This window comes from Urocampus carinirostris, chromosome 10 (genome assembly GCF_059441175.1).
Source record: "Urocampus carinirostris isolate Australia breed hairy pipefish chromosome 10, RoL_Ucar_1.0, whole genome shotgun sequence".
Taxonomy (NCBI): domain Eukaryota; kingdom Metazoa; phylum Chordata; class Actinopteri; order Syngnathiformes; family Syngnathidae; genus Urocampus; species Urocampus carinirostris.
This window is the reverse complement of record NC_142358.1, coordinates 40,021,046-40,043,232: the sequence shown is the minus strand read 5'-3', so window position 1 is coordinate 40,043,232 and position 22,187 is coordinate 40,021,046. Positions and strand designations below refer to the sequence as shown.

The 22,187-nt window shown below is 42.0% G+C and overlaps 1 protein-coding gene across 1 annotated transcript in view; it reads right to left on the bottom strand.

The window, feature by feature from the left end:
- Positions 1-7,005: 7,005 nt before the first annotated feature.
- The window catches only part of ppp1r13l (protein phosphatase 1, regulatory subunit 13 like), a 37,151-nt gene continuing 21,969 nt past the window's right edge, over positions 7,006-22,187 (bottom strand). Inside the window, exons 5-13 of the mRNA XM_088345700.1 lie at positions 21,819-21,911; positions 21,641-21,729; positions 18,203-18,569; positions 17,680-18,131; positions 16,387-16,521; positions 16,135-16,268; positions 11,763-11,929; positions 9,286-9,479; positions 7,006-7,465 (exon numbers count right to left, since the gene is read on the bottom strand). Of these exons, the coding sequence (XP_088201826.1) occupies positions 7,430-7,465; positions 9,286-9,479; positions 11,763-11,929; positions 16,135-16,268; positions 16,387-16,521; positions 17,680-18,131; positions 18,203-18,569; positions 21,641-21,729; positions 21,819-21,911 (1,667 nt within the window). The 3' untranslated portion in view covers positions 7,006-7,429. The remainder of the gene's footprint in view (positions 7,466-9,285; positions 9,480-11,762; positions 11,930-16,134; positions 16,269-16,386; positions 16,522-17,679; positions 18,132-18,202; positions 18,570-21,640; positions 21,730-21,818; positions 21,912-22,187) is intronic.

Below are 22,187 nucleotides of genomic sequence, written 5' to 3'. Positions count from 1 at the left end.
CAGATGGAAATCTTTGTGCCCAGGGTTACACCACCTCGATTCACGTAGATAGCGAGTCCACCACCTCTCCGCTTCCCGCAGGCGTTTGTGTCTCTGTCTGCCCTAGCAGCGCTAAAGCCGGGTAGCTCCACGTTAGCGTCCGGGATCCTAGACATGAGCCACGTTTCCGTAAAACACAGCAAACTGCGCTCCCTGTATGCTTTGATGTTTTTCACCAGCACAGTCAGTTTGTCGGTCTTATTTGGTAGAGAGTTCTCATTTACCATGATTACGGATGGTACCGAAGACTTATAACGCCGCTAGCCCCTTAGCCTCAGCTTCAGCTCTGCATTCACGATAGGGTCCCCTCATCACGCCGGCACGAGAATTCTTCAGGGCAAGGATTTTGGTAGAGAGTTCACATTTACCATGATTACGGACGGTACTGAAGGCGTATAACTCCGCTAGCCGCTTAGCCTTCACCTTAGCTCCGGCTTTGCAGCCACGATAGGGCCCCCTCATTACACCGGCACGAGAATTCTTCAGGGTAAGGAGTTGCGTTAAAACCCATAACTATAGGATAGAAAGTAATCCAAAGTGTAGTTGTCAAACGGGATGAAAAACACAGAAAATAGAAGCAGACAATTAAAACAATAAATCACAAAAAGAGCGAAATAACACGGCGCTGCTGGAAAGGCTGCCGTTATGAGTGCACTGCAGGAAAGAGGTCTAAATCTAGTGGAACCTAGAGCTCTTGTTGGTGATAGGGATGAGAGGAGAGGTGTTGTCAAAGGATAGTGGGATGCTTGGACGCGTTCTAAGGGATGGGCAGGGCACCCGTATGATGCGGCAGGGGTAAACCAGTGAAAGCTGTCGGGCCCTGCTGTTGAACAGAAGAGTGTGTTGTGTCACCCTGACCCGGGTGACATGGCCGCTTTCTTGTGTCCCGCTTCATCTGGAGGGACGAAAGCATGACCGACTTGGCTGCCGAGGTGCTTAACTTGTCTGGGTGTTCGGGCATTTGGGTTGGCCATGGTCCAAAACATTTCGTGTGTGTTTTTTGTTACTTTTTCCCTTTTTTATTTTCTTTGATTTGTATATGTTTGTCTTGCTGTCGGTCACCTCTCACGAGGGAAGATAGGGTAGATAGATTGATAGAATAGCTATTTTTGTGAGTGGTTAGCGCGTAGCCCCACGGTCCAAAACCGGCTACCGTGTTTTCCCCCTTCCTGATTTCTGGCACGATGTGAAAAAGTAATTGCCCCCTGACACTAATAGCGAGTTGGGCCACCTTTGGCAGCGGTAACAGAAATTAAACAATTATAGTAATGAGTCTTTCACAAAAAGCGTCATTTCAGCACAGTAATTAGCGCGTGTGCGGCACAGTTCCAGATCAGATCCAGTTTGCATGTTCTCCCCGTGCTTGCGTGGGTTTCCTCCGAGAACTCCAGTTTCCTCCCATCTTCCAAAAACTTGCATGTCAGGTTGATTGGCCGGTCCAAATTGTCCCTAGGTGTGAATGAGCGAGTGAGTCCCTGTGAGTCCCTGTGTGCCCTGCGATTGTCTGGCAACCAGTTCAGGGTGTCCCCTGCCCACTGCCTGATGATTGCTGGGATGGGCTCCAGCACCCCCGCGACCCTACTGAGGATAAGCGGTGCAGCTAATGAGATGAGATAAGATAATTATTTCAGCAATATTATTTTGTATAATGTACAATATTGTTGTGAACTGAAAACTATTGAAGTGATAACTGATTTGTATTGCCAATTAACTGTGATGATTAAAACTGCATGAAAATATAGATTAATATAATTATTTCAGCATTATTATTTTGTATCATGTACTGCCCGAAGATAGCTGGGATGGGCTCCAGCACCCCTGCAACCCTACTGAGGATAAGTGGTGGAGATAATGGACGGATAGGTATTTTTGGGAAGAAATAGGGTCAATATTGTCTTTTTGTAGTGCAGTGGTGTCTACCTGGTCCTAAACCAGGTTTAGTAGACACTCAAAATGAGGAGAGGACACTTTGATGGATTTTGAACTTGCAAGGACAACAGGAGAGTGTCACGGTTGCCATTGCGCACAATTGGCCCCGCCCGTGTGGCGCCAGCTGCGGCTCGATGACGGATTGGCTTTCCGTCTATTTAAGCTCAGTGCTCTCACTCTTCCTTGGTCAGTCCGTCAACGAACCTCTGCCCCGCAAGACGTGGGTTTCAACTCGGCCCTGTTTCCTGATGGTATTTCCTGTCTGGTTTTTTTCTCGTTTATTTTGTCCTGTTGAATATCGGTTTCCAGTTTCGTTCCCGTCTAGTTTGTCCTGTTTAATTTCGATACCCTGTTTTGATATCAAGCCTGTCTGTCCTGTTGTTTATTATCAGTTTCCAGTTTCGTTCCCGTCTAGTTTGTACTGTTTAATTTCGATATCCTGTTTTGATATCAATCCTGTCTGTCCCTTCCTGTCTGGTACCGACACCATCCGTCCGATATCTGCTCGGACAATTGGTATCGATCTCGTCGGCCTCTGGCTCCCTATCATTCCACGCCAGACTGCTGCCTAACGTGCATGACTCCCCATTTCCCATAAAATAAAAGGCTTGTGCGAGAAACGTCACGCATTTGGGTCCTGATCCTGTTCTGGTTCTTGACAGAGAGGACCCAACCCTCAGAAATTCCAGCCTTTTGTAAAAGCCTCGCCCTGAGTTTTTATTTAAATGAAATCTCCTAGATTATAAAAGCAGATCTGCCCTAGAAAGTGTAGAAATCAAAGAATGGCTGATAGTGACAATGATGTAACCGGTGCATAATAGTCAAAAGAACAGTGAGGTATAATAGTCAAAATAATGAACAGTCAGCAATCTCCTTTGCAGGTGTCTAATACGAACAACAATAAACTTATTTAGTTCATTTGAGGGCATTGAAACGTCATCTGAGAATGTGCTAACACCATGGATGGTGATAGAATATAGACATGGATGGCTGGAACACCTCTGAGAGGATAATAGATCTAAAAACAAAATCAGCAATGAGATTTAAATTACATGAGCTATTTTTTTTAAAAAAGCATTCTCCGAAATCCCGGCGCTAATACAATCACATTTTTTTTCAGACTCAGAGACAGTTTCTTCCCCACAGCCATTACCACCCTAAACAGACAACGCACAAAAAACTGAAAACTGTTGCAAAAAACTACCTCACACGTATGTAAAATGGTACTCACGTACATGCTGTCTGCACTATGTTTGTTCACTGCTCAAACAGACACCGCACAAAAAAAAAAAACTTAAAACTCGGGCCAACACTACCTCATACGAATATAATGTTACTCATGTCTTGTTCTTGCACATGTCGACTGCACTACGTTTAATGCTCAAATTGCACAATGTCTGACCATTTCCTGTTTCATGCTGACTATTTTTGCACTATGATGACTTTGCACCAAATGCAATATTGCACAACCGTTACGACACCAACGTTATCACGACAACCCTGTATGTAACATCCCACATGCCGACATTTCTTGTGTAAATACCATGTAAATTATAACTATAGCCTTATCCCCCTTGTCTTATAACATTATCTTCTCTGTTCCTTTATCTTCTTGCTCATACCTCACTATGAATGTGTAAAACTGGAGTGTCATGCCCAATTTCGTTGTCACAATATGTTAGCCCATTTGTAACAATGACAATAAAGGTATATTCTATTCTATTCTATTCTATTCACTTCATCCACCGAGCATCAAGCGACACCCTGAATTATAGACAAGTGCTTGTTGTCTCCCCATCCCTCCGCAGTTAATCTCAGCCGTCCCGGCTGCTCTCGTCACTTGAATAAATCATTCCGGCCTTCGGGACGGCGAGTCCATCAGCGCCAGCTAACTCTGCCATCTTGTTTCCTTACAGTTTCCACTCCCCTTCGCTTGCCCTTCGCAGGCTGTTTGGGGAATCACTCCCAGTCTGTTATATCGTGTTGTGCTTTTGTGGCCTATAAACGCTCAATCCATTTACCCAGACAATCTAAGTTAACGATTTGACGCAAACACTAGAAACTGATCATTGTTACTGTCATTCGAAGTTACAGATGTAACGGGTGTAATAATAACTTTTGTTTTATTGAAATTCTTGCTGAAATATGTTGTATAGTTTTTGGTAAGTATCCTGCAATGATGAGTCCAACAGTGTCACCTGCTGGTATGGGGTAAGGTTTGGTTTTGGCTTTTGACTTGTGACCGGAAGGCGGGGTTTGTTGGCAGTCTAACAGCGTGCTGTCAACGGTAAGCCACAATCTTTTGGTGCTCCGCAAAAAGTTAATTTCAAACATTAAAACCGCAGCTGTCAAATCCCTCAACATGCACAGGAATGTGATTGATGTTGTCAGGCTGTTTGGATTTATTTTGGTTTTGTTTCTGTCGCCTTTTATGTTAGTTTTGCCGGACGTTGCATGTTGTGCTAAAATGCTAATTCCCCTTATAGAGATCAAAGCCAGCAGAGAAGCTTACCACGTGTTGTGTTGTGACTCATTCATTTGCAGGTAAATTGTACCCGTTTTTATACTCATTATTGTTATTATTTCTATTTTCTCATATATTAAAAAAAAGGATGATGTTGGTTAAAATTCAGTTTAAAGAAAAATATGTTGAATTCATTGTAAACGTTAAAAAAAACACTATATAATCTCTTGTTAAAAGTATCTTGTTAAAATGGATGTAAAAATGTATTGTGATGGTTGATATTCTAAAATGTATTTTATGTAAACTGAAAAGAAAGCTCTTTGATATGTTTTGGGCAGTCTAACAGCATGCTGTCAACGAGATCAAAGCTAGCAGAGAAGCTTACCACGTGTTGTGTTGTGACTCATTCATTTGCAGCAACTACTTTAAAAACCTCATCATCCAGTCCAGCGTGAATGTGGAGCTATGTCAGGATGCTTTTCCAAGACTTTGTTCGCTACGTTGTTATCAAAGACAGTAGAGAGAGTTTTAACTCTAAAATAAATGTTGTCAATAGGTGTCAATCCCCTGTTGTCAGTCTGTCTGCGAACATCTGTTTATACAAAGCAAGCCTAAATCCCACCTGTCCCGTTTGTCTTTGGCTACGACCTGTTTTGATCCCGACCACGTCTGCTCTCCCATCCAGGCTTTCGACTCGTTTCCAATGATAAAATTGGTCCTGGTTCCGTTCTGGTCCTGACAAAAGTGACCAAAACGCACCTATTACTTTTGAAAAGAAGATAAACAAGAAAAAAATTATGAAAAAAGGGAAGAAAAGAAAAAACATAATTAAAAAAATAAAACACAAAAGGTAAAATTTGAAAAAAAGGAAGGAAAATGGAAAAAAATGACATAAAAAGAAAGGAAAAAAGTAAAAGTAATAAAAGAATAGAAAAATTAAATAAATAAGAGAAAAGTAAAAAATGAAAGGAGAAGAGAAGAGAGGAAAAGTCATTTTTTCCCCATTTTTTTCTCTTGAATTCCTTTCTTTTCCTTCCTTCCTTTTTTTTCGCCATTGTTCTTTTTATTCCTGTTATGCTTTTCTTATTTTTTCTTCCCAATTTTTTTTTTATTCCCTTCAAAAAATATTTTTTTCTTCTTTTAGTCTTTCTTTGAGAAATGCTGGGTAAAAATGGAAGTAAAAAGGGTGCATTTTGCTCACTTTCTGTCCCTGTAGTTGTAGTCTTCCTTGGACTCATTTTTGGTTGCACTACATACTACAGCGACATCTAGTGGACAAATATAAAACACTGTCCCTTTAAGAACAACAGAATGTTTTTATCAGTGGATGAACTCCATTGGGTGGCAGCACGGCGGCGCAGTGGTTAGCGCGTGTGCGGCACGATTCTGAGGTCATGAGATCGAACCTTCCTGTGTGGAATTTGCATGTTCTCCCCGTGCTTGCGTGGGTGAAATTTGCATTTGATGGCGCAACGTGAAATTCGTATCAGTCATTCCTGTTGGAGGCGTCACTTGCATCTTTAATGGAACTAAATAACCCAACAATACAGTATTTCAGTCAATGTACTGTACTGGGTCGACAGAACTGGAGTAATGCAGCTGAACCTGTGGGATTTGCGAGCTATCCCACGCGGCAGGCGGCAGCAGCAAGAGGGGGAGGTTGACGTCATTGGGAAAGTGTTTGGAATGCAGAGCGGGGGAACAAAAGGTGCCGCAGGATTTGCTCAAGAAAAAATCATTTGGAGCATTAGCGCATGCATCAACAGACCTATTTCAGTTGTTCATTTCAGGACACTGTTTAAAAATGGTACAGTTGCTTAGAAGGCCTTCAAAGGTCTGATATACCTTAGCTGAGATCTGTCATGATTACTGATGTGCCCGCTCATTTGGCGCCAACTGCCGCGGTTTCTGATTGGCTCCCTGTCCTGTCAGTCCCCTGTTGTCAGTCCGTCTTTGAACCTCAGTGTATACTAGGCAAGCCTTTTTCGACCCTGACTCCCACCTGTCCCGTTTGTGTTTGTTCGTTTGCTCCCGTCTGTCTCCGGCTACGACCCGTTTTGGTCCTGACCACGTCTGGTCTCCCGTCCCGGCTTAAGACTCGTTTCCGACCACGCCTTGCTCTCCCAGTCCCGACTACCGACCCGTTTTTCCGTCCCTGACACCGCCATCGATTGCTGGAATAATCTGTGGTCTGTGCAGCCCTTTGAGACTCTTTGTGATTAAGGGCCATACAAATAAACATGACTTGACATGTACTTGTGCCTTTTTTCTAAAGAAGACAATAGCAGTCCACTCTTACCCTGTTTATGATATTCTCCCATCAATCGAACATCTTCACTTCTCAAACTTCAGAGTTAAAGGAAAAGAGTATATTGCTAATGATTGGCCCAACATTCCTCATCTCAGTCTTCCAAATATGCATTTTAGATAAAAAGTAATTAATTTGTTTATGTGCCAAGCAATCTTTTGGCGAATTTACCCCAATTCATTTGCAAAATGTCAGCTGGAAGAAACAGACTTCAGAAGAAGAGCACATTATTAATACAAAATGATTACATAACGCCACCCTCTGGTCAGCATTAGATATTACGCTTTTATTTAAAAAGGTTACATACTGTGTGCAGTTACTAGTATTATAATACAAACAATAATTTCCAAATAATATACACAAATCAACAGATTTTACACTCGGGGGGAACAATCTTTTTTTTCACTTCCAGTCTAATAAGAGGCGGCATGGAACAGTAATAAAAAATAAATCACACAACACTTTGACGTAACAGAAAATATGGAACATTGTTGAGATCAATATTCAAATTCACAGAGTGAAAGCTCTACCACATAACCTTATTGTCTTGTTTCTCCACCTCAAGGTGAATGAGAGTGAATGAATACTGAGGCTCCTCCTTCAAATATATTTGACTGACCAAATGTATGAAACACACAAAAACACTTAATACATTACGTCCGCTGCTTGCCCGAAGAGCTTTCTTCCAGCTAGGATATAGATTTTGGACGAACCTTGGGGAAAAGCTGGAAAGAAACAGACATAATAATAATAATGAATACGTTGATTGTTTGCAGTGGTGCATGACAGGATCATCAAAGACATAAGGTCAGCTGGCATCATCAACATGTAAGGCAACAGCCCTAAATTTGCTCACACGGATTTAAAGGGATACCCAAATCGTAAAACAAAATATATGTGCATACTTTTTTTGCATAATTTTTACTACCAGGAACATCCGATGAAGCAGAAATGCTTTTAGGCGGATTTTTTTTTTTTAACCTGTCGGCATTATCGGGTGTTTTGGAGTAAATATTTTACAAGTTTGGATTCTCTGGATTTAACAAAGCCATTTTTGCAGACATTTTATGAATTTGATGACGGCTAGAGGATGTTATTGGTGAGTTATGCCGGCTCTGTAGTTTTTAAGTATCTTGTTTCAGACTGATCGTGATGTCTCTCTGCTTAGTATATCATCATATCTTGAATGTCAAGAGTTGATTTTTCTAAATGATAGGTGGCATGACGTATTTCTGTGACTGGTGACATCGTACGGACACCTATTTGTCCAAAAATTAAGGGGTGAATGAGATTCCATATAAAGGATTCCCAGACAAAATGGGGTCTGGTGTGACACCGTGAGTGCAAACTGTATAATGTCCATATGTATATATATATGTCATTGGCGTATTCTAATTATTTTTCAAGATAATGCATTGTAAAGACAGCCTGTCTTGTCTTTGATTTCTTGAGCTGTGACGTCATGGAAAGCACACCAGCACCCTAGCAAGCCCGTCACGATATTAGTTTTCATGTTAATTAGACAAAAAGTTTGAGTGTTTTAAGCCAAGGGTTTTTTTTTTTTTTTTGGGGAGAATGCCTAGGCGTTGTGCTGCAGGTGGGTGCCGCAATGGTACAACAAATGGTAAGCACTCGAAATGGGGCAAACTGGCAAAAATAACACACAGACAGCTAACAGGGACTAAACCAGCCGGGACACAGCAGGCTAGTTGCCTGCTAAAACGGGCTAACCATGACAGATCGGCAAAACAAGAAAAAAAAAATTGGCCAGGCAGAAGCATGCAGTACGCAGCCAGAATAACCGGGAGTCAACAACAAAGGATGGCTACAGCAACAAAGAAAAACGGGCACAGCAGGCTAGCCAGTTGTTCAACTGCTAACAAGGCTAACCTGGACCAAACAAAACTGGAAGCCTTTCGGGAGCCTGGACGCTATCAGGGAGCTGGACAATATTATACCAATTGCAAGACACGCGGTGAAAAAACACAAAGGAAAGTCACAATCACCTACCTAAAAGGAGGCGAAGACAAAACAGGAACGCACGCTGTACATGACGGAAGGTAAACTTACCACACTCGGTTTTTGATGATCAAAACACGCAACTCGGACAAAGCATTCCCCCAGCGACAGGGTAAGGAACGTTTTATTTTCTTCTAGCAAAAATTAGCTCTTACAATCGCTGTTTACTACAACGGCTGACAGTTTTTCAAAGGGACCCGCCATTGTTATGAGTCTTTTTTTTTCCATCCGGTGACGTCATAGCTCTACAGAATATGACCCAAATCGGTCTCAGACTAAATTTCTCGAGGTCCCCGGCGCGTGGAATATTCTGCAAAATATCTGCACGGTTGTGGAGAGGAAGACTACACGTTCTGTGCCTACATAGACATAAAACAAAACGAGTAGAATTGAAAACACATCAACAGTGCCAGAGATCCAAATATAGTCAGACAAGTTGAAAACTACAGTACATAAAATACAAAGAATTTTTGAACATGAATATGAACAGTTACTTTTGTTTTATCTACTCAAGACTAAATCTTACCCCAAAGTAGTTGTTTGGTACGAAGCCTTCGCGGCCACAAAGTGAAGCCCACCACCAATCGGAACCTTCTGGTTTCTGTAGTATGGTGACCATGTCCCCTTCTCGGAAAGTCAGTTCGTCGGGAGCCTGAGCCGGGTAACTCCACAGGGCATAAAGCACGCCGCTATTCTCAATGCCCATTGCTTCCTCCACACCTGAAGTCAACATCAAAGACACAATTGTGGTTTTAGGCGGCAACATCAGATGCAGAAAGTTGGAGAAACAACATGAGTTTTTCCTTGCCCTCATGTAGGTTTTAGATCAGGGGATGGTGTCATAATAGTCTGTGGTTTGCAATAATCTGTGGTCTGTACAGCCCTTTGAGACTCTTTGTGATTAAGGGCATCACAAATAAACAGGACTTGACATGTGGTCAGACCACAGAACATGCACAAGTCTTACATTGACAGACATTTTATTCATATTGACAGACGGAAATCTCGGTTAATATTAGAAATACAAACATAAGACAGAGTATGAAACGGGATTTGTACGCTTTCTTTCATGTCCAAATTCAAGCACTTGCAAGGCCAATGTTTCCATGTTTGCACTACCTTCAAAGGAAGAAATCCAGCGCAGCTCAAAAGAACGTTTTTTGTTGTTGTTGACTAAAATAAAGTCGCTTTCTTGCTGCTAGCACATTCTTTGTGCTGTTTATGTCAGGACTAGAACGGAAACGGGAACAAAAAGAGGTTGAAAGCCGGGACGGGAGAGTAGACGTGGTCAGGATCAAAAAACGGGTCGAAGCCGGGGAACAGACGGGCGCAAAAACGGGTGGGAGTCAGGGTCGAAAAAAGGCTTGCTAGTGTCAACTGAGGTTCGCAGACGGACTGACAACAGGTGACAGAAAGGAGTGGGTTTAAAAAGGGACAGGGAGCCAATCAGAGTCCGAGGCAGTTGGCGCCAAAGGTGCATCACATCAGTAATCATGACAATTTAGATAGATAGATAGATACTTTATTCATCCCCGAAGGGTAATTCACATTTCCAGCAGCATCCCTTCGCTGAGAACAATACAATAATAAAGCAAAAAGAATACAATATACAAATACCCAGTGTGACGTGCAAATGCCCACTGTAGCGTGTTATATTGAATATCTAAATAGTGCTACACAGAATACATATTGCAATAAAATTCGGTAATATGCAATGTAGGTGGTGTGGTTTAATGTGGGCTTTTACTCTGCGGGTAGAGTTAAAGAGCCTCATGGCATGAGGAAGAAAAGATCTCTTCAGAGTGGTTCCTATCTATGATCGACGATCTTTTTGTGTCACAGGGCCGCTATAAACTGACATGAATTCTGCCATTCTGCCTCAATAATGCTCGCGCAGCTTGGCTAAGTCACACTTGTTTACAAACCTCGGAAAGGGCTCTATACCTGTTAGGTGATAATTGAGTACAATACAGAAGACAAAAGAAAGAAAGTACTCTATGTATGAAAAGCGGAAAAATGTGCCACATTTGGACTCGTCTTAATGATATTGATTGCTTCGAAGCAGAGTGCATTCAATATTTCGACTGACCTTTTGCTTTATGTTTTACTTAATTTGATTTTTAGTTTTTGTGAGTTTTTCGAAGGATCTGTGTCTTAATTAGGTAAAATAGAAATATAAATACTTGCATTTCATCATTTATTTATAGCACTAAACAGTTAATATTTTCAGTTTTGATTTCATGATTTTGTATTTTCAGGGATTTTGTGTTGTTGTTCATCGTCAAATCAGTTCAGTGCGTAAAAAGCTCAAATTCTTTTGTATTTTACAGATTTCTTTTGTATATCTGTGAATATTTCAATTTTTATTTAATGTGTTTTTCAGGTATTCCTGTTAAATGACTAATTGTTAAATAATTTAGTGCATAATGTTTCATTATATAGATGATAAAAATCACAAACAAATCTGAGGAGGCGTTTGAAAGCTGAAAAAAATGGCTCTTCTCAGTGAGCAGAGCCAAAAAAATCCAGTTTTCTAAATAGAGCCGTTTTCCTGGGTGCGACCTGTAAGGGGCGATGATTCTTTACATGACAATGCCATAATGACAAGCCATCAGAGCAGGCGTGTCGGAGTCATTTTCACGCACTTTATTTTTTTATTTTTCTACATTTATTGCGTGGTCTATAGAGTAATATTGCCAAGAAACATGTCAATGGCAACAATTTCAAGCACTTCACCTAAAATTCAAGCAATCTTTTTAACCTTAAAACACAACATTTACATTCAAGCGTTTTGCAAGAATTTCAAGCAAACTAATAACGAGTTAGTAGCGTCAAGACAAACAGTCTCAGAGACAAAAAAATTAGCTGCTGACAGTAAGAAGCATCATAGACAAAATGTATTCTGATACCAAGGATATGAAACATCAGGTAGCAACCCCAAAGACACACAACTGTAGTCTGACAATAGCGCCACAGACAAAAAAATAAAATATGTGTGCTCACCTCTCAGGAAACTCTCGCATTCCTCAAAGGCAGGAGCATAAGGGTCGCATTTCTGTGCGGCTGTGGCACCGTCACTCTCTGTTATGGCCATGACGGCGGCGCCGCTCCTCACCAGGAACTCGCACAGGGGCCGGTCATTGCACGATGCTGAGCAGTGAAGAGGAGTCCTAACAAACACAAAATGGTGCTTACTGTACGGGTGATTCTCTGTTACAGGGGACAGGAACCTTTCTGACCCAAAAATGTTTTAAAAAGAAATTGAGAAAGCCACAGCATATATTTTCAGACAAAATTGAAAAACTGCCAAACACGCTCTCTAGACAAAAGTTAATTCTTCAGCACATTTCATTTTACTGTGTGTCATTTGATGATTTAATCAAATGTATGAAATGATAATAATGCCAAATCCTGTGTCAATGCCAAATTAAGGTAAATATGCCATTTACAATTTACCTTCCACCTTCAGTTAAGAGTGTTGAGGCCATTTTTTTCCATGAAATTTGTCCTTGATATCGGCTTCAAAACAATGTGCATGCAAAGTTCTTTTGTTAAAATGTCACAAATGACTGAAAACGATAAGCTTATTGTCATATTCACTTTGGGTGTAGACTGCACTGAGCGAGAGAGAGGAAGTGCCTTGCGCTGTGTGCAGGGATCCGCCCACCTGTACGGCTCACCCAATCAAAGTCGTTTGCCAGCGTTTTTATCTATCCGTTTAAATGGTTTCTTATCGAACTTCTGCATTAAGTTGCTCGGCTTTATATGGACCAAAATCAGGATGAAATCACTTGACTTTGGAACGCCACGGAGAGATGTGCAATAGTTACATTTTATTTCGGAGCCATATGTACTCATGAAAAGAGCCATATATGGCTCCCGAGCCATAGGTTCCCTAGCCCTTCTCTGTTAGGAGACACATTTCAAGTCCGTATCTTTCTTTCACCCTGATTTTCCTCTAAAATTTGCAAAATGTTTATACAAAGTACTTGGACTATTTAACCCTTAATATGCATTTTAAAGGGGCAGCACGGCGGCACAGTTCATGTCATGGGAACCTGTCGTGGGTTCAAATCCAGCTCCAGACTTTCTGTGCGGAGTTTGTATGTTCTCCCCGTGCTTGCGTGGGTTTCCTCCGGGCACTCCGGTTTCCTCCCACATTCCAAAAACATGCATTTCAGGTGAATTGGCCGGTCCAAATTGTCCCTAGGTGTGAATGAGCGAATGAGTTGTCTGTCCCCGTGTGCCCTGCGACTGGCTGGCAACCAGTTCAGGGTGTCCCCTGCCCACTGCCCGAAGATGGCTGGGATGGGCTCCAGCCCCCCCGCGGCCCTAATGAGGATAAGCGGTACGGCTAATGAGATGAGATGAGATGCATTTTAAAGATTATTTTGTATTTTAGATGTATTTTTGGTGACACTCATGCTCAATTTGATTGTATCCACAGTGTCATCCAATCAACTTCCTCAAGAGTTGTAGGCCATAAAATGATAAAATCATTTTTGTTTCTTTAATCATTTAATCAACTACACTAAACCAGATTTTGTGATGCAATTGAATGTTATGAATTGATATTATTACTTTCTATTTTGTTTAAATTCTACATGTCGCAGTAGTAACTACCCTCCCTGTTAGAATGTGCTCAATGGCCCCCCAAAAAGACTACAATTCCATAAAAGCCATTTACAGGAAGTGACGTCATTTGATTTTGGTGGAAAAAGAGGTAAGCTTCAACTATTACTCTCCTTACTTTTTATTTCATTTTAATTGTGTTATGAGTCACTTTTAAAGTTCTACCCTGTTATGGCAAATTTTTGTAGATGTTTTTAAGTACAATTGAAAAAATATTAGATTTAGTTATTAAAGTTTTGTCAATCTGTTGAAAGTTAGCTAGCTAAAAGTAGATCGGCTAAAAAGCTACAGCTAGATCAGCACAAATAATTCCATCCTCTTAGGTCTTTAAACCTAATTGGTTGGGTACTGTAGACAGAATTTAAGGCAACTGGGCGTTTTTCTAATTTGATTTATTCCCCCTATAACGCCTTTAAAGGACAAATCGATTCCTGGCACCATTAGATGAACTGGTTTCAGTCTCCTAGGCGGCAAACCCCTGCATGTCCTTTGTTCAACAGACAGTAGACAGGATCAGGCAAACGCTCACCCAGGTGCGAATACCCAATAAAATTCAATAAATATAAATAATTGAATTCAAGCATGGTATTCAATGCCTATGGTCTGACATTGTTTTATCATTTTGCCGTCATTGCAAAACAGAATACTGACCCGATGTTGTATGTCCTACAAAAATGCATTGTTGATAAACGCTACATGAGATTAAATCTTAGTAAGGGAAAAAATATCTAGAAAAAAAATATATAAATAATTGTTTTATAATCAAGGTCTTACATTCATAAATCATAATTTCATTGCGAGCATCCCAAAGAAACCCAGCCCTTCAGCTGCTATTAATTTACTAGTCCGGCCACCAGGGTTGGGTAGGGTTACTTTAACTTGATTACTTTCAATTACCGTATTTTCCGCACTATAAGGCGCAACTAAAAGCATTTATTTTTTTCAAAAGCTGACCATGTGCCTTATAATACAGTGCGCCTTATTTATGGATCAATATTAATTCGCAAAGTCTTGCAACTAATGCAGCAGCCGCCGACTCGATTTTCCCCCGAACGCCAGTAGTCCGCGGTGTATGCTGGGATTTATTTACCGGCGTTTCATTGGCTAACCAATGTGTCAATCATCATTTGAATCGATCACTATTGGCTAAAGTTATTCGGAGGTCAAGGGGCGGATCCTTTTTATCATTTACAGGCTGGCATAGGCTAAAGCGGCGAAACAAAGCCTGCAATTGGCCGAAAAAGATGAATGTGAATAGCAAGTGTGGTTGTCTACAGCATAGAGGAAACATGTTAAACCATTCTGTATCTGTAAATATTTTATTCTCTTGGATTTACTACACTCACGGATATAAGAGGACCTTGGTTGCACATTATTATTGAACACAACGACTTCGGTGAGCTACTCCGGCTATATATTTTCCCAGTATCTTGTTTCAGACTGAACTCGATGTTTCTGTGATAAGCGGTGCAGATAACGGATGGAATGGAGTGTCTATTTTTAAATTAAACTCAATTCCAAGTGTTTATTGTCATATGCACAGTAAAGTTGCGAGCGAAAAAGAAAATAGAAACTAAGGAATGGTTGGCATTTCTTGAATCCCAAGACTTTAACCTTCCGAATGATATTTGGAACGATGCATTTGAGTGACATCGTACGGACACCGCATCCGCACGTGTTCTCGACACGTATTTGCGTCTTTGCAAGCTTTGGGAATGTTAAGGGGGTAATAAGCTGGACTGAACTATCTGACTGTTTTGTCGACGTTCCCATTGTAGCGCCTTATAATCCGGTGCGTCTTATGCATGGAAAATATAGGACCAAAAACTATTTTTTCGGGGTGCGCCCTATAACCCGGTGCGCCTTATAGTGCGGAATATACGGTACTTTTGGATTACTCCAAAACCAAATATGCTAATAAAAGACAAAAGAAACTAAATATGAATAAAATGATGACTCACAACACGTGGTAAGCTTTCTCTCCTGGCTTTGATCTCCGGCAAAACTAACATAAAATGCGACAGAAACAAAATCCAAACAGCTTGCCAACATCATTTTTGCCGTTCCATGTATTCTGTTACTCCCCAAGCCTGCACAAAATGTTGTCATTTTATTCATATTTAGTTTCTTTTGTCTTTTATTAGCATATTTGGTATTGGAGTAATCCAAAAGTCATTGAAAGTAATCAAGTTAAAGTAACCCTACCCAACCCTGCCAGCCACTGTCATAATGGTTTTTCTACTGTCTTGCCTCCAAGCTAAAATGAGTTTGACACCACTGAATTCAAGGGAACTGTAGCATCTGCTAGAGAGTAGTAGGTTAAAGAAGTGGTGGCCGGGGTAAGAGTAGTCCTTCATAAGGTTGTCAGCTCTGCTGGGAAGAGAAGAGAGCAGCTTATGATTTTCTGGGCTGTGTTGATGACTTTCTGAAAGGTTCTGTCTGGTACCCTAAGCCTACCTCACCCCTTGATATGGTAATAAGGCGGTGATAAGGCGCTACACTGCTTATTGGGGGTATTAGGGGTTCAGTGTCTTACGCAAGGACATTTCGACATGTAACACGGACGAGCCGGGATTCGAACTGGGATCTCTTGATCCCAAGACGAGCGCTCTACCTCCTGAGCTACTGCCGCCCCAAACACACCAACAAAAAAATTCAATGCAAATTCGGTAACTTGGGACTCACCTGAAACATAAACTCTGTTTAGACTTTCCTAAAAGTAACTTAAAGACAAGATATTTACCACCCGTGGCTGTCCGGTGCGCTCACATTGGCGCCGACGCGAACCAGGAAGTCCACCACCTTGTAATGGCCACCGCAGATGGCATTGTGGAGTGCCGTGATGCCTTCGTCATTAGGCTGACTCGGGTCTGGCATCTATTGGAATGCATGAAAAAACGTTTTTTGGTTGTACGGAGAAGCACTGTGTAGAATATATTCAAGTACTTTTGTCTTTAAACTGCAGTATGTTATATGGTAGCACTGGCATACATACCTCTTGTACAGCCCGCTGCACTGTATCCAGCTCGCCAACCAGTGCTCCGTCCAGCGCCAGAACTAGAGGGCTGAGGCGGGCTCGTCTCCCGGAACTTTTGTGCTCCCGACTGGCCCTCAAGATGGAATGGTAGTTCTGAACGGAATGAGGGTAATAGTCAGATTGAGAACAGATTATTGCCTTTATCCAGATTTTGGAAGGCCATGTAAACGTGCACTGGAATGCTCTTATTCATCATAACATCATAGGCGCCGCCGCGAGCGGCAGCCTTTTCAGCAGCTCTGTGTTATTTCGCTCTTTTTGTGATTTGTTGTTTTAATTGTCTGCTTCTATCTTCGGTGTTTTTCGTCCCGTTTGACAACTACACTTTGGATGACTTTGGATCCTATGGTTATGGGTTTTAACGCACAAAAATGCATTTATTCGAGGAATCAACTCCTTGCCCTGAAGAATTGTCTTGCCGGCGTGATGAGGGGGCCCTATCGAGGCTGCAGAGCCGGAGCTAGCTAAGCGGTTAGCGGCATTATAAGTCTTCAGTACCGCCCGTAATAATGGTAAATGTGAACTCTCGACCAAATAAGACCGACAAACTGGCTGTGCTGGTGGAAAAACATCAAAGCGTACAGGGAGTGCAGTTTGCTGGATTTTACGGAAACATGGCTCACGTCTAGCATCCTGGACGCTAACGTGGAGCTACCCGGCTGTTAGGGCAGACAGAGACACAAAAGCCTGCGGGAAGGGTGAACACGAGGTGGTGTAACCCTGGGCACAAAGATTTCCATCTACTGCAGGGACGTCGAACTTTGGACTAGCGTGTGACGTCATCCACACCGCTGTTGAAAAACTACAACACAGCACCCCGAGGCCATCCTGTTAATCTGTTAATAAACAACAAAAGGATACTGCTGGAAGTGTGAATTTCCCAACGGGGATGAATAAAGTATCTATCGATCTATTTATTCTTATTTATGAAAATGTCCAATCGAGATGGTCAAGTTACTCCTTCCATAAAATGTAATACTCATTCTTGTTAACAAAGAAGTCAATAGCACATTCTTAATTTCTTCTGCCCTTTTTTCTTCTATGTTGGGGCCGCAATGAAGCTTGGTCTTGTGGTAAAGAAAGAAATTACACTCGATAAACCTGGCTAACTCGCTAAACCAGCCGCAATGAAGCACACCTTTGGAGCGAGGAGTATTGGCCCAGTATCCTCGGCTTATCAGGTGGCAATATCCGATGACAATAGCTTCCATGATAAAAATACAGACTAGCAGACGGTTTCTGGGTTCGTACTCTGTAATCTTGGGTGCAGGAGCTCTGAGTCGGATGTGGCGGAGGAAGCGCTGGGGTGTTCTCCTCCCCTTCGGACGAGCTACTGGTCTCACTGCCCCGTTCTCCGCCTCCCTCGCCCTTGGACCGCTGATCCTTACGTTGGAAGAGCTTGTTGATGAGCTTCTTGTACTGGTTGGGCTCGTAGTGCGACGCCGTCTTCAGGGGGCGCGACTGATCCACGGAGCCGCGCCTTTTCAGAGGTCGAGGGATCTCGGAACGGATGCGCAGCAGCTCTTCTTTGTCAGGGAGTTCCTGGTTCTGGGCCTCAGGGGCCACGACGGGCTGGAGCCGAGTCGGACTGAGGGGACGAGGAGGGCTGAGAGGGGCGTTCGCTTCGCCCTCGTGGATACTTGGCATGTGGTGGACTATGTCTAGACGGGAAAGCTCAGCGTCGATGTCACCAGGGTTCAATGCTGCCAAGAAGTAAAGATACAGTGTAGTCATTCAAGAAATTAAATGTTAACTACCTGTGATTATCTTTTACCATCACTGTAAACAGCCGGTTGTCTCAGTTCTGGTGGGGGCTGCATGGAACCCTGGCTGAAAAAGAAATTCCTGGATCCGGCGGGCTGGTAAGGTACCTCTCTCTGGGCTCCAGGAAACCCCCCTTGGGGGGTCTGAGGAGACATGGAACCCCAGTGGGGGTTCTGAAGACGCATGATGACGGAGAGAGGTATGGGCTTGTGCTGGCGTGATTGCGTGGCAATGGGCGGAATGGAAATGCGGGAGATGATGGGCTGTGGGTTATACTGATGGGACATTGGCGGTGATGCCACGTCAGGAAGAACTGTAACGCGAGTGTTCCTTGGCAGGGAATTCTGGGGAAACTGCAAGGGCTGTGTACGGTGATTCTGATAAACAAAAAACAAAAACACAAATAATCATTCATTTGTATGGTTTGCACCCTAATACATGATCACTTTTTCGGCAGTTGTCTGTTCCCTTCACTTAAGTCTGTGGTGTTCCTCAAGGATCAATCTTAAGACCCACGTGATACTGAATTAGAGATTTATATTCTGGAAATTACATTTAATTTATTTTTATGCTTACAGATGCATATAAAAACATAATTGCAGAGAACATTTATTGCAATCGAATACATTTTGCATTATCATTATTGTAGTATACTTTGTATTTTGTGGATATTTCAATTTGTGTAGCTATAAATTGTCATCCCGAAATGCACTCCTATATTATTTTTTAAATTGAAATCTCCCTCTGGCTGTTCCTGAAGAACACTCCCTGATTTTTCTGGGAACACAATTCAATGAATCCACGCCCATGTGAAACATTTTTTTTTTATAGTTGTGCCAAGATGGGTGTTCACATTTCACAACTACCTTTTCAATGATGGGTGTGCAGATGATACCGTTTCTAAATAAAGAGCCACCGTAACTGATTTTATGGACGTGGACTGATTCAATGTCTCCTCATCCTGCAGGACCGGATTCGTTTTGGGCTTGTCTAACAATGCATGACTGTGTCTCTGGTGTCTTTATAGAGGACAAATTCTGGTAAATTTGAACATCTTTACATCCAAGCAACAAAGTCAATGAGTGATTATCTTTTGGTGCGGACTTGTAGTGTTCCGAAATTATTTTGTTGGTTAAGAGTCAGACATTGGAACTATATGGATTTCCTTATATCAATTGATAGGAATAATACAAGACGATAACTTCACTTTCAAGTCAAGTCACACTTATTTGTATAGCACTGAATCACAAGATGTCTCAAAGGACTGCACAGAACGACAATTACATAATTACAGGGCTGCACAGACCACAGATTATTGCAAACCACAGAGTATTATTACACCATCCCCTAATCTAAAACCTACATGAGGGCAAGGTAAAACTCAAAAACCCCAACATGAGGAAAATAAAGAAACCTTGAGAAGGAAGAGTCTCAAAGGACTGCACAGAATAAAAATTAGAGGGCTGCACAGACCACAGATAATTGCAAACCACAGAGTATTATTACACCATCCCCTGATCTGAAACCTACACGAGGGCAAGGGAAAAAAACTCAAAAACCTCAAGTCATGTTTATTTGTGACGCCCTTAATTACAAGGCGTCTCAAAGGGCTGCACAGACCACAGGTTAGTGCAAACCATAGACTATTATGACACCATTTCCTGATCTTAAACCAACATGCAAGCAAGGACAATCTCAAAACCTCAGCATGGGGAAAATAGAAACCTTGAGAAGGGGCTTCACAAGTGGCAATCACTCTTCCAGGATGACCAGGACGCAATAGATTCTCATAATTTTGGCAAAAATTATGTAGGGCAGTGTTTCTCTAAATTTTCAGATCCAAGGCACACGATTTCATTGAAAATTTTAGAGGCAACTGTCTAAAATATAACAAATATATTTTCCAATGTCATTTTCTAAGATATAAATGGTCATGACAGGCTATAAAGCAGATTAATTTGACAATAAATTGAGAATATTAAATTGTTTTATAATTGTGGCAGCCATGGCTCACAAGGTAGTACAAGAAAATTATTTTGCTGTAATTATCCATCCATCCATTATCTGCACCGCTTATCCTCAGTAGGGTCACGGGGATGCTGGAACCCATCCCAGCAATCATCGGGCAGTGGGCAGGGGACACCCTGAACCGGTTGCCAGCCAGTCGCAGGGAACACAGAGACAGACAATTCACTCGCTCATTCACACCTAGGGACAGTTTGGACCGGCCAATTAACCTGACGTGCATGTTTTTGGAACGTGGGAGGAAACCCACACAAACACGGGGAGAACATGCAAATTCCATACAGGAGGTTCGATCTCAAGACCCCAGAACTGCTCTAACCACTGCTCCGCCATGCTGCCCTGCTGTAATCATGTACTTTGCTTTATTTTCTGCCTCATTAGCAGATAATCACAACAAAAATAGCAATCTGATGCCACCTACTGGTGTGGATGAATGTCACAGTTAATCTGTTGATCACTCGAAGATAGCAGATACTCAAACAGCGTTATCAAATTGTAATCACAAACTAAGATGAAATTGGATCGTTTATGGACAATGTCAAATTGTTCTAGGATACTAGGATTTCCTTGAAACCCTAAATTAAAGACTTGAGACAGACGTCTTACATAAATGGGATTTACAGTGGAACCTCGGTTTTCGAACGCCTCTCAGTTCGAACAAATCGGTGTCCGACCAAAAATTTCGAGAAATTCTTGCCTCTGAAGAAAGTCAGTGCAAGCAGCAAAGTTGCTACAGGTGAAAAAAGAAAAGTAGTGCGTACAACTATTGCATTTAAGAAAGAAATAATAGCAAAATATGAAGGAGGTGTGCGAGTGTCTGATCTTGCTAGGGAATACCCCACTGTCCACCTGCGCCTTCTGCTGACCACCACAAAGGTAAGAAATCCTATTCATAATTCTTTTCCTTATCCATTTTTTTTAATTTTTACACGTTCATGTTAGCGTAATCTTTCGTACGGAAGATTGCGATAACGCGAACGTACGATTAGCCTGGGTTAGCTTTATGTTTACCTTGAACATTCAAGGTAAACATTCAGGGTGTTGGAACAGAGCCCAACTTTCAGGGTGTTGGAACGGAGCCCCCTTTCCAATGAACCGCTCACCACTTGTTGTGGAGACCCGGGTGCTAAATGACTTGTAAACGACCTGATTTTTGTATTTTTACACGTTCATGTTAGCGTAATCTTTCGTACGGAAGATTACGATAACGCGAACGTACGATTAGCCTGGGTTAGCTTTAGTTTACGTTAAACATTCAAGGTAAACATTCAGGGTGTTGGAACGGATTTAAACGATTTACATTATTTTTAATGGGAAAAATGATTTCGGTGATCGAACAAATCGGTTTTCGAACAGGGTTAAGGATTAAGGTCGAGAACCGATGTTCCACTGTTCTTTCAACCAAGTTAGGTGCAGCACGCACCTTTTTGGGGCTAGGGCTCGGAGAAGGCCCATCCAGGTTGGACTCTCTCCAGTTACTGTTGGGCACCGTTGCTCTGATCCATTCGCTTTCTGGAACAACAACACAAAAGACCCTTTTGGTGGAATTTTCCGCTCATTTATCTCACGCGCCGAGTTTGAAGTGGACACGGAGGACTAACTGTCGTAGGTGTGGTGAGGCTTGCTTTCGTAGGACATGTCTAGATCCGTCTCATTCCACCTGTTGGGACTTTTTTGCTTCTGCACAGCTTCATCTGGGAGAAAGCACACCACAAGGAAAAATAGGATTAGAACAGAAGGTGAAAGTTTATAGTTTGTAGGACTTTTCTGTCAAGACCTCAAACATTCCAGGGTACTCTGTGTTCAGTGAGCTTCACAGTGCTGATTACTTTGAAGCAATTTGAGTTTTAACGATGCTTGTGATATTATTTAGTCCAATCCTGTGTCTATGCCATTTACACAAACCTGTTCTTTGTGCACACGTTTCCTAATAGATTGTAAAAATCACCAGTTCCACTCCACCGTCCCAA